Source organism: Phalacrocorax aristotelis, chromosome 16 (assembly GCF_949628215.1).
Source record: "Phalacrocorax aristotelis chromosome 16, bGulAri2.1, whole genome shotgun sequence".
In the NCBI taxonomy this organism is placed as follows: Eukaryota; Metazoa; Chordata; class Aves; order Suliformes; family Phalacrocoracidae; genus Phalacrocorax; species Phalacrocorax aristotelis.
Genome location: NC_134291.1, coordinates 12,974,222 through 12,987,078, shown reverse-complemented (window position 1 = coordinate 12,987,078; position 12,857 = coordinate 12,974,222). Strand labels below are relative to the sequence as shown.

Here is a 12,857-nt window from a genome sequence, read left to right as displayed (position 1 = left end):
AACACTCCTGGACTTGGGAGCCCAATAACAACTCCTAAGTCTGTGTTTATTCACCCAAATTGAGACGGCTTTGTTTAGATACCGAAAACCACACTCAGCTTGGGACAAATTTTTGCTGCAACAGCACACGAAGGTTTTATTGGAAGGCTGCGGTGATTGAATTGTGGTTCTCTAGCGAAAGAAGGTCCCCCCTTTTTTTTTTTATTAGTAGAAATACATCAAGTGGCAATACCTTTTCTGAATACCTGTTTTCACTTTCCGATCTCCAACCGGTCACGTGCCTAATGACACGACCACCTAAATTTAGCTCATTCTGTTAGCACTCGCAATCCTGCCGATGCCTGCAGGACTGCAACACACCTTTCTTCCTCTCGGCCTCCCTGCTCTCCCCTCTGGCGCACAGACGGGGCCATTTCTGAACCAGCAAAGCTGACGGCACACCAGAAGGCCCCGCTTTCGCCCGCCGCCCCAGAGGAGCGCCCGCTCCGCTGCAAGGACATCGCAGGCCGCCCGTTTTGTTCCGCGCAACGCCCATTCCTCGCAGGCCCCTTTGTGCTATATTACAGTGCCCCCTCGCTCGCTTTTGTCTCCGTGCTGTCAGTCGGTCTGCGCGAGACCCCATGCCAAGGCGAACTTCGGGAAGTGGGAATGTTCTTGACGCGGACCCGCACCTTGTGGCTCTTGGGATATAATTACGAGGTCACAGATTTACGTGTGCCTCATGGGCGGGGGGGGGGAACGCTCAGGTAAACAGGGGCAGACCCAAACCACGGTTACTCGCCACTGAAATTTTTTCGCTAGTCGAGGTTTCCCTACTCGGCTGCTGACTCCCCTAAAACAGGCGATGGCGACACGGGCCCCACGTCCCCGGGGAGCGAGCGGGGTCTGGGGGCTCGCTCGGAGCCCCTTCACGGGCAGGCCTCTCCTCATGCCATTCGCTCCCAGCGGAACAGCCGTCCTTTGCCACCGGCGACATCCGCGCCGGGCTTCCAGAAGGAGCGCCAGGAAGGCAGGGAAAGGGGTGTCAGCCTGCGGAGGGCCCCGGCCGCCTTCCCCGCGCCCGGAGCCCCCCGAGGGGCCCATCGGGGCAGCCCCGCGCCGCGGCCCAGCGCGGGGAGCCGAGCCGGCAGCCCCGCACACCGGCCGGCCGCGCAGGGCCCTGCCCCGGGAGGCCTCCACGGCGGCGCCCCGGCTGTGCGGCCGCAGCCAGGCCCCGGTGCGGGACACACGCACACGGAGGGCCGAGGCGGGCAGCCCCCCGCCGCCCCCGTTACCTTGGTCTCCTTGACGTGCTGCTTGATGCCCTCCGGGTACCACTGCACCCGCACGTAGCCCCGCCGCAGCGGGCTGGCACGGCCCTCCTCCGCGCCGCCGGCCCCGGGGCCGCCCGACTCGGAGCCTCCCGAGCTGGCGGCGCCGCCGCCGCCGGTGCCGCGGCCGCCCTCCTCCTCCTCCGAGTCCGAGTCCTCGCCGTGGATGAGGCGCACCAGGCCGAACCGCACCGAGCCGCGGTAGCGGCCCGACACCAGGTCGTGGGAGAAGAGGAGGCGCTGCGAGCCGCCCGGCGGGGCGGGCAGGGCCGGGGCGGCGGGGGCCGGGGCGGCGAGAGCCGGGTCCGCCTCAGCGGGCAGGTCCGCCATGGCGCCGGGCTGAGCGGGAGAGCGCGCGGCCGCCGGCGCAGGAGGGGGAGGGGAGGGGCGGCGCGGGCCGCGCGCAAGTAACGGCCCGGGGGCGGGGCTCGGCGGGGGACACGCCCACCGCTCCGCCGCGCCACGCCCACCGCGCGGGAGGGGCGGGGGGTGACGGGGATGGGCCTGACCCTCTCTCGTGGGGGGCTGCACTGCGTCACCCTGGGACCCCTCAGTCATGGGGGGCTGCACTGCGTCATTCCCAGGGGTCCCCTCCACCACGGGGGGTGCAGAGGTGTCCCCAGCCCTGGCGCTCAGCCGCTGTGGCCGATGGGTCTCGCCCCAGAAGCTTTCGGGCCTCTGTGATAAAATCCCTCGCCATTGCAACCCAGGTGCGGGTATCTGCGCGAGGAGGGGGTGCAATGCCCACCCACCGCCCCTTACCGCCCCCAGGCCCTCCCTGCCCTGCCGGGATGGCTGCCTGGGCGTGGGGTGGGGGTCCCGCCGGGCACCCCACGCTGCCCTTCGCTGTAGGTGCTCTCCAGCCAACAGCAGAGCCCCATCAGGGCTGCTGGAAGCCCTCATCAGGGTGTGCAGATGAGCCGAATATTTGGCTTCAGTGACTCTAATGTTGGTATTTCTCCCTTCCTCTATAGGGATTTTTGAAATAAAATGGTTCCTTGACTGGGTCCCGCTCCTCTGGCAGGCGAAGGGCTAAAGGAACCCAAACCCACCTTCGCTGCCTGTCCTTTCCCCAAAGTTATCCTGGCTTTTTGTTCCCTGGATCTCCCCACCCATGCAGGAATACCAGGAAAACGCCCCAGATCCTCAGCCTGACTTGTTTTGGTGCTGGAGCCCACCGAGCAGCGCTTCCCCCCGTTCCCTCCCCCTCCCACCAGCGCAGGGCTGCCCTGCCGCTGCCGCATCAACCAGCCGGCCATCATTGCTCCTTCCAGGGGTGCTCCTTTCGGGAAAAGCAATGGGGTTGAAGGCCAGCCCATGCTCACCTCTGGGATTTGCCACCCCGCGAGGGAGCAGGGACCCTCTCCTCAGGCCTGCTGGGGTTTTCCAACTGGCATTTGACCACTTGCTGCAGCATCAGTTATAATCAAAGGGATATCGTGTTGATGTGGTTCCCTGCTGGAGCATTTCTCAGCATCAACCCCAGGGATAAGGAACAGAATAGAGCTAAAAGGGGCCATTGGGTGCAAAAATAGCAGCATACGCTTGGGGAAAGGCAGCTGAAATACCCATTCGGTGCCACATGTTACACAGCTGGTTACGGGGATGTGCGGAGCTCTGCCCGCAAGCCATGACCTCTGTAAAGTGGAGGAGGTGGGGAGCAGAAAGGCAGCGCTCAGCACTTGCTGAGCACACAGGTGCCTCCAGCACGAGGATTTCACCCTCCGCCCATCGCCGCGCCGGCGTGGGGAGAGCGGCACATCTCCCCAGGGCCTGCAGCCAGCCCACCTCCAACCGGGGCGAGGTGCCGGCCTGCCTCCCTCCGAAGCCAGGGAGAACGGTGCCCTTGTGGGGGCAGGATGGGGCAGGGATGGGGAGAGGCTCTGTTGGAACTGGCGGCATGTTCTTCTCAAGGTTTCGATGCGCAGCTTTATCCAGCGTGGTGATGCTTCTCATCGTCTTCCTGTACATCCTAAAAGCCGCGGATAAAATACGGATACACGAAATGGGCGTAATCGCATGCATAGATGGAAACCGTCCCTCTTCAGAGCGATTACGTGCTGAAGGGCAGCAGTGGGGTTTCAGGTAGCCACAAATAGCCGTGCAAACAATCACATTATACAACCGGCCAGGCTCACGGCAGGGGGATTTTAATGGGGACGAGTCAGGGCTGTTTGCTCGTTAGCAGGAGGAGAGCCGGGTGTGTTTTTGCACTGTGATCCCAGCTGGGGCTCTGACGTGCTTCCATCGAGAAGTGGCACTGAAGGAGAACTCATCGCTTTTCCAGTACACAACACCCCGGGGCCTGGCCTGCCGCAGCACTGCCGTGCTTCGGGCACGTTACGGGCCCTGGGTGTTGACAGGAGCATCTCTCATTCAACAAGGCTGGCTGTTTGGGTCTCCAGCGAGGGACCTCAGCGAGTCAGACCACCCTGCAAAACACTAAGGCAAACCCCAGCAGCATTTTGCATGTGTGATTTTTTTCTTTTTTTAAATGAGACCGATTCAGCAGGAGGTCTTGAACGAGGAGGACTTCTGCAAAGTGACACACATCAAGCAGCTCCCTCCCCTGTTCAGGGACAATTCCTGGTGTTAGGCTATTTCAGGAAGCATTGGCCTTTGCATCCTTGCATCCTGCTCACATGATCTAACCGCTTCACCTGCCTCTGAGCCAAGATACTGGTGAAAAGCAAGACCCGTCCTTCCTCCCTGGGACCCAGCTGGTGTGGGGTGCACCTCTCGTGGGGCATCTTTGCATGGGCCTTGTGGAGGTTAAAGGGCAGGTGTCGGGATGCCCACAGGGATGCCCAGACCCACTGGGTGCTGCGGTGCCCACAAGGTGCTGGGATGCTTGCAGGGTGCCACGATGCCCACTGGGTACTGGGATGCCTGCCGGGTACTGGGGATACTCGCAGGGTGCTGGGAATGCCCACAGGGTGCTGGGATGCTTGCAGGGTGCCAGGATGCCCACTGGGTACTGGGATGCCTGCCGGGTACTGGGGATACTCGCAGGGTGCTGGGAATGCCCACAGGGTGCTGGGATGCTTGCAGGGTGCCAGGATGCCCACTGGGTACTGGGATGCCTGCCAGGTACTGGGGATACTCGCAGGGTGCTGGGGATGCTCACAGGGTGCTAGGATGTTTGCAGGGTGCCAGGATGCCCACCGGGTACTGGGATGCCTGCCAGGTCCTGGAGATACCCACAGGGTGCCTACATGGTGCCGGGGATGCTAGGATGTCCACAGGATACCAGATGACTGCAGGGTGCTGGGTGCCTGCAGGTTGCTGGGGATGCCTAGAGGGTGCTGATTGCCTGCAGGGTGCCAGGTGCCCACAGAGTGCTGTGGTGCCCCAGGGCGCCAGGTGCCTGCAGGCTACTGGGTGCCTGGAGGGTGCTGGGGATGCCCAGAGGGTGCCCGGTGCCCTATGACCTACGCTCTGTGCTTGGTGCTGGTGCCTGGTGCTCAGTATCCAGTGCCTGGTGCCCAGTCCCGGTGCCCTGTGCTCTGTGGCCAGCGCCTGTTCCCGGTGCTTGGTACCCAGTGCCCGGTGCTCGGTGCCCGGTGCTCTGTACCCGGTGCCCAGTGCTCTGTGCTCAGTGCCCGGTGCCCGGTGCTCAGTGCTCTGTGCTCGGTACCTGGGGCCCTGTACCTGGTACCTGTTACCCAGTGCCCGGTGCCCTGTACTCGGTGCCCTGTGCCCGGTACCCGGTGCTCGGTGCCCAGTACCCGGTGCTCGGTGCCCTGTGCCCGGTACCCGGTACCCGGTGCCCGGTGCCCGGTGCCCGGGCTGCGGCGGGGCTCTGGTGCCCCCTCGTGGGCGCCGCCTCCCGCCGCCGCCAGGTCCGGCCCGGCGCTCCGGGCGCGGCGCGGGCAGGGGTCGCCTCCCGTTTGCCGCCCCGGGGGCGCTCCTGCGGCGGCGGGAGAGCGCTCAGCACCCCCTGCTCTGCCGGGCGGCCCCTCCGCGGCCAGGCCGGCCAATACTTTCCTCTTTCCCCAGAATCCCAGGTTGGAAGGGACCTCAGGGATCATCTAGTCCAACCTTTCTAGGACGGGCACAGCCTAGACAAGACGGCCCAGCACCCTGTCCAGACGACTCTTGAAAATGCCCAACGTGGCCGAGCCAACCCCTTCCCTGGGGAGATTATTCCAACGGTGACTGTCCTCACTGTGAAAAATTCCCCTCTCGTGTCCAACCGGAATCTCCCCAAGAGCAACTTGTGTCCATCCCCCGTGTCCTCTCCATGGGACTCCGTGTAAAAAGGGAGTCTCCATCTTCTTTGTAGCTGCCCCTTAAGTACTGGTACGTGGTGATGAGATCCCCTCTGAGCTTCCTTTTCTCAAGGCTGAACAAACCCAGCTCTCCCAGCCTATCCTCATATGGCAGCTTCCCAGTCCTTGGATCATCCTGGTGGCCCTTCTCTGGGCCCCTTCCAGCCTGGCCACATCCTGTTTGTACAGTGGGGACCAGAACTGGACACAGGACTCCAGGTGTGGCCTGACAAGCGCTGAGTAGAGTGGGATAATCACTTCTTTCTCTCTGCTGGCGATGCCCTTTTTGATGCAACCCAGCACCCTGTTGGCCTTCTTGGCCGCAGCAGCCACTGTCCACTCATGTAGAGCTTCCCCCCACCAGGACCCCCAGGTCCCTTTCCACAGAGCTGCTCTCCAGCCAGGTGGATCCCAGCCTTTGCTGCACTCCCGAATTATGTTTTCCCAGGTGCAGGACCTTTTGCTGCTCCCCAGAGGCACGCGTGTTCCTGCACCACCCCTACCAGGGCTGGTGCCTTCAGAAGAAGTAGTGTGGAGCAGAAGTTGCCGCTCCAATCCCGGGGAAGGTCTCCAGACCCTCCCGCAGGGACAGGCTGGGAGTTTATCATCATGCAGGAAAACAGCTTAGCAAGAACCATGGCACCAGGGAACAGAAATATTAGCAAGTGACACAGCACACGGTGTTCATTCATCCTGCCTTGGTGAGCCCAGCACACCTCCTGAGGCTGGGCAGGAAGGGGGAAGCCTCTCCCCTGTGAGAGGGAGCCCCAGCAGTGCCCGGCGCCCCTGTCCCGCTCAGGGTTACCCGGCCCTTCCCTCCCTGCTTGTACTGCCCTGATCAGCCACCTCCAGCCCTCCCCACAAATGGTGTCACCTTGTACCTGTACAACTTCAAGCAAGCACAGCCCTCCACCGCTCCCTCCTCTCATCCTCTTTGCTGAGACCAAGACCTTACAAATCCCCTGATGAGGCTGGTCCAGGCCCAGCTTTCCTCTGGAACCAGGATTTGCCTTTCCCATGGGTGGCATCTGGTCCCCAGCCGTCCCCCCGGGCTGCCTGGGCTGGACCGCAGGCGGCAGAGCTCCTGCAGAGCTGTAAGGAGCAGGATGCCCCAGCGACACCTCACCCAACTGCCATGTCCTCAAGTCAGAGCTGGATCTAAACTGCCTGGAGGTCTGGGACCGGGGGGTGGGGGCTGCCTCTGCCAGACCCCTTCCCACCTGCCCAGCCCTCCCTTCCCAGAGGGAGCCCCTGCAGCCCTGCTGAACCCCATCCTCCTTCCTCCCAGGGACTGTCGTGAGTGGCCGTGACCTAGTTACAAACTACCACCCCCAGCAGAGAGGAGGAAAGGAGGCTAATCACCCCCAGAGCTTGTGTTCGAGGGAGGGGATAAACGAGGTCCCCGCTGGTCCAGGTCCCCTGCCTCCTGCTTTTGGCTGGGGCTGCCATGGCCAAGCAGACATGGGTGAAACTGTGCACTGAACTGTTTGTACTCTTCCCTCAAAGGCCCATGTAGGGGAGTAACAAGATACGCCAGCCCTGCAAAGGCATGTGTTGATCTAGCGCAGTTCAAAGCCTGTTTCCTCTGAGCATCACTGGGATCCCAAATAAGCTGTGCAGTATCATCCCCTCATCCCTTCCCCAGCTCCCCGTGCCTCTCTGCAAGGGACTCAGCCCTTCGCCCTCACAGGAGGGGCATCAGCTGCACTGACGGGCCAATTCCTATATGCCAGAGGAAACCCACATATGTGTATATTTGCATATTTTATATATATTATATATATATATTCACGTTTCAGAGCACAGAGCAGAACCAGCACCCTAGGGCCTATTTAGAGCCTGGGGCTGGGGTCTGGCCACTGTCCCTGGAGCCTGATAATGCTATTTCAAAAGTGTATCAGCTCGAAGGCTCCTAAACCGCGCTGAACGCCCTCCTCCAGCGGGGAGGCTGGAGGCACGCTGGCTTCACAGGACCTGCTGGCGATTTTGAACGGCTCTTGGTGACATGAGAGAGGCGCACTGGGGGATAAAAGCAGCAGGCAGCCAGCCTGGCAAGTGCTGAGGATACCGAGTACGTCCAAAGAACCCCATCCTTCTGTAAAGTTACAGCAACGGTAAGCGCTCGCATGCTGCCAGTCCGTGGCAGCTGATGAAAAGGCAGGAGAGAATTAAATCAGAGCCTGTGGCTGACCTTGCAGCGATGCCAAACTTCAGAGCCCTGCTGCCACCCCTGGTATGCTACTGCCAGGAGAAAAGCGTCACCTTCTTGGGTACGTGGGTCCCCATGGCTGAGCCAGCGGAAGGTGTAAAACAGGGATGTAAGCAGAGCATCCAGCTCCGAGATTATGTGAGTTTGGGGGAGAAACCTCACCGATGGCGCCACACGGGGGAGGACCCTGGTGCCACGTGCGGCCCCTGTGATGGCAGACCCTGCCCCTTGAAGCCAAGGGACTGCGAGCCCTTGGGATAACCGGGCACCGCAGCGGGGGTGGAGGCAGAGCGTGGCACAGCTGAGGAGCCCCTGGTCTGCGTGTCGCATCATTCCCGAGTCGTGGCGAGGGGAACACGAGTCGCGCGCCGGCTGCCTCCTGCAGGCCATCCCTCGCTGCAAAGCCTACCCAGAGATAATTGCCGTCTTCCTGAGCGGGCACCCCAACGGAGAGACCAGCCCAGCTGCGGGGCCGGAGTGACAGCTCAGGGCTCTTTGAAGATGTGGAGAGGGCTGCTAAATATGTAAATCTCAGCACACTGCTGTGGCTCTCACTTAATGGAGTTTTTGACTCTCTGTAACTGTGCAGGAGCAGGGAGAGACAGACCCAGCTAAAGCCACCGATTGCAGCATCCCTGCTTGACTATTCCAGCCACGGGCCAGCCTCTGCTCTGCTGGGCTCAGCTTTAACAGCTGTGAGTTGCTCTGAAATGCCATTTCTGAAGGGCAGGAACCTGCTGAGTAGTATTTCTGTTTTGGTTTCATGAAAAAAATTTAAAAGAGGGAGATAAGGGTGTAGCCCTAGGTCACTTTGCCCATGGCAGGAAACTAAAGCAGGTCCTGAGCTCCCCTGGAAATGTCCCCAGTGGAGCAAAGCCAGCTCTGCCTCCTGCTCTGGGCTTCTTTCAGGGCTGCAGCTGGTTAATGATGATAATGATGATGCCAACATTTAAAAATTATTATTTTTGCTGACCTTCCCAGTCAATTCCTTTCCAGGAGCTCATGCCTGGCATAACCCCCCTTTTATTACACATATCCTGGTGGGACAAATAGTGGTGGCTTCGCCTATCCAGTTTCTTATGTCACAGCTCCCAGGGACCGTGGGCACCGCAGGGGAGAGATGCTTGATCTCTGGAGTAAGATCCTTGGGGCAGAAACCTTAGGTCTGGGCCCCCCCCCCCATCCTACAAGAAGCCAGCTGGTTCCCCTGCGAAAGTCCCCACCGCTCAAGCCCAAGGGATGATCACGCCTGGCACAGCCAGCAGCCTCCCCATCCTCGGCACCAGGAAAGCTCAGCCACGCTCAGCAGGGCTGCCTTCAGCTTCCTACGGGCTCCCGATGCTGCCAGAGAGGCCTGGCTCAGGCACAGGGCATTGCTCCCCTTTCCTAGCTAAGTCCTCTGCCCGGCCCGCAGCGGGGACTCAGCGCAGAGCAATCAGCTAAATGCTTTATCCCTCTGCGGGCAGTCACGCCAGGGGAAAAAAAATAAAAGCCTGATGGGATCCTTTTGCTGGCCTGTCACCTTAAAGCCTCTCACCTCTCCCTGTCTATCATCGGGGTTATAAACTCCTTAGGATGTCATCACGTGCTCCATAAATAACAAATATATAAGCAAGGGCCGCGGAGGGTGCGGCAGGCAAAGAGGAGAGGCAAAACCCCGTGTCCTCCTCTTCTGCCAGCTGCGAGGCAGCACCACCGGAGCCAGCCGGGCAGCAGAGCGGCGTGGGGTCCCCGTCCGGTAAGCACCCACGTTTCCCTTGCATCCCTGTGGCACTAAGAGCCTTGGGGACAGCTAGTGGTCCCGAGGCCACTGCGACTTACCGGCCCCAGTACCCCAGGATGTGGGGGATTGCCCCCGAGGGGGGGGAGGTTGGTGCATGGAGCTTCGCTTGCCTGAAAAATCCCCGTGGTGGAAGTAAGAGCGTGACTCTCTCCCCTATCCTTCAAACACAGCCAACCAAAACCTGCTGTAGTAGGGACTCTTCTCATCGAAACCCCCCGTGTTTGTGGTGTGGGAAGAACTCGAGTTCTTTTGCAAAGAATATTTGTCTTCCAAACTGGGTCAATAACTCCCTACTACCAGCTCGTTTAAAAATTCAAGCTCCAAATCCAGGCAGACATTCACAACATAATAAAAAGGTGTTGTTAGTGGGTTACTGCGGACTTGCCTGATGATTTACATGTGAGCATCTCTACGGACCATGTGGATGCTTTGATCTCTACTGCACAAATGCAAGCGGGGGGGGGGGGGGGGCGGAATTTACAGAGCGAGCTTTTGGTACACTGCTATGTACACACAGACATATCTGGCTCGTCTCAGACAGGGCTGGTAAGGAGCTACAGCACAAAATTTATCCTGGGCTGTGACTTGAACAATATACAGGAGGCTGTGTGGGAGCATGGGAGGGAGATATCTTGAGCCAGGGAGAGAGGCTTTTCCTCCTCACTCCGGTTCTCACTTACTCTGACCTGGTGTGAGTTTCCTTCACCTCTGCAGGTCAGATGCTTCCCAGGTGTAACGGCACTGCTGGTACCCCCATGGCCATGCAGGTCCCAGGGCTGGCTCCGGGGACGGGCTGGGGAGGGTGGCTGGTTCCTCTGCGCGCTGCAGGCTGTATGTACCCCCGCCTCTCCTGCAGAGGTCTTGTGCATCTGCAGGGAGCTGAGAAGCAAAGCAAAAAGTTCATTTCCAGAAAACAAACACAAGTATATCAGCCCTCCAGCTGTATAACCTGGATTGCCAGGAATAAAAAGCCAGAGGGGAAAAAATACAAGGAAAACAAGCTAAGGAACAGCCTTTCCCCATCACTGACTTCTGCTCCGGGCTGTTGCTGGTTGGGGGCTCAAGAAATTTCTAAAAATAGCTGGAAGGATCTGATTTCCCTTTCCTAGTCACCTCTAACGGGAACTAGCAGCCACTCACACAAGAGGTCTTGAACCACCCCCAACGCTGTGGATGGCCCTGAAGAGAATTCCCAGTATTCAGTTCTTTACAGCCTTTGTATGCTCTGGGATAAAGACATGCTCCCGGCCAGTGACCTGCCTAAGAGCGGCTGTCAGCGAGCAAACGTCCCGCTCCCCGACTCCCGCGGCAGCTGAACCGCCAGCGCTGCCCAGGGCTGCGCTCGGCTGGCGGCTCTGCCCCGGCATCCCACACAGCCGCCCCTCACCCGAGCCAGCGACAGCCCCGCAACCTGCCCCGGGCACTCAGCAGCGCCCAGGATCAAACCCCCACGGCATTTTCTACATGCCCAGAGCCTACCCTCTTGCCCTCTCTGGGATTTACCCAGGTGGATGAGCCCCTGATCCAATTATCAGGATGAGGAGTTCCAGAAAATTTGATAATAAGCTCTACAAATATGCCACCACCCCCCCCCCAGTACCCCACTCTCCTGTCCAGCTCGGCCACCTCTTTACTCCCCTCATACATTGTCCCCGGGAGCATGAACCGCCCATTCCCAGCACCATTCCAGTTAGTCCTTGGTGACCGGAACCAGCACTGGGGATGCTAAATAACTCCCCTGCCAAAGAAACCCCCTCTCCGTGATGGACCCAGTCCCTTAGCTACATGTCCAGTACCAGACCAGCAATTCACTGAAAATAAACTACGACACCCCAGCTTGCCTCAGGCTGGATAAAGCAGGCATTTCAGGTACCCGGCCCTGGGCATTTCAGGATGGAAAATTCCCAGCTTGCGCCGGTTCTGCCCTGTGCAATGCTTGTGTTGGTAATGCTTTTGTTTCTATAAATCCTATTAGCTGGAGGCAAGCCTATAATTAGCAGGGAAAGCCAGCACCTCTTGAACAATAATCAAAAATGACCTGGCTTCACTGCAAATTGCCTGAATATTGTCTGAGCAGGGACAGATGGATGGATGGCTCTGGGAGCAATTCCCATTATTTCTGCCTGTAGTCTGCCTGTGCTTATCTCGCTCAGTTATTGCTCTTAGTTCTCAGTTCTCTCAGTTATTTGCTCGGTTTGTGGCTCTCTCTGGGTTTATTTATTGACTTGGTTTGCTCACACATGAAACCAGAGGCAGACTGAAGCCACAGGCCCTCATCCAGGTTGAGGGATTTGGCTGGGCTCTGCCGGGTGAGGTCAGGGGCCAAAGACCCTCCTGGGGCAACTGCGGGGTCTGGGGTCCCACGTCACCGGTGGCGTGTCCCAGGGCAGGCTGTTCCTGCTGGGACCATGCTGCCTGGGGCTCCCGGGGCAGGGGGCAAAGCCTGGGGGCACCTCACCCAAGGCTTGCGGCCACAGGCACCCACTCGTCCCACCACAGAGCCACCTCAGCTCTGTCTGCGAGCGTGGATGCGACCTAGGAGCCCAACAGGGGCTAAGCTGTGTCACTTACCAGCTGAACGAGCCGGAAAAGGGAGTAAATCCCGAGCAGCTCCGGCTGCCTGTGGGAGGCAGCTTTGGCTGCCTGACGTGTCCGTGCCGGGCACCGCGGTGCGCGCATGGTGGCCTGGCCCTGACCTCTTGCTCGCATACACCCATACAGCACCACCAAGGCGACAGGGCTGCAGGCAGTATTTGACCAGAGAGGCTTATTTTGCAGCCTCTTGGCTTCCCGCAGCCACATCCCACCCTGCCTGCCCCCCAGGGCTCTCCTGCCATCCCACTGTCTGGCTTTGCCATGGGTTGGGAGATGCTGGGCAGGATGCTCAGCCCCATGCCTGCTCCCCCTGCTCCAGCTCTAGCAGCCCCTGTCCCTGCTCTGTCCCACCACCCGGCCACCCCAGCTGGTCACCAGGCTTTTGTCCCCCCCCCGGTCTCTAGGGCCGTGGGTTTGCTGCAGCCCACGGCTGGTGCCAGGCTGTGGCTGCCCAAGCACCGACCCCTGCTCACAGTGATGGCAGACTGGCAATGGGGTCACTGTGGACGGGTATTTGCTATATATACACACAGACACATATAGGGAAAGGGTGGCAAGCAGCCTAATCCCATGCATGATCAACAGGTATTTTTGGCAGCTAAGAGCGCTGGAGGAGATCGGCTGAAATAAAGGGTGCTGTGGCGCCGTGGGGGTCAGGAGCTGGCAGAGGCTGCCCCGATCAGAGAGAG

General features: G+C 59.8%; 1 protein-coding gene across 1 annotated transcript in view; it reads right to left on the bottom strand.

The window, feature by feature from the left end:
* The window catches only part of UBE2O (ubiquitin conjugating enzyme E2 O), a 67,156-nt gene extending 65,463 nt beyond the window's left edge, over window positions 1-1,693 (bottom strand). Inside the window, exon 1 of the mRNA XM_075111700.1 lies at window positions 1,275-1,693. Within this exon, the coding sequence (XP_074967801.1) occupies window positions 1,275-1,640 (366 nt within the window). The 5' untranslated portion in view covers window positions 1,641-1,693. The remainder of the gene's footprint in view (window positions 1-1,274) is intronic.
* Window positions 1,694-12,857: the final 11,164 nt, after the last annotated feature.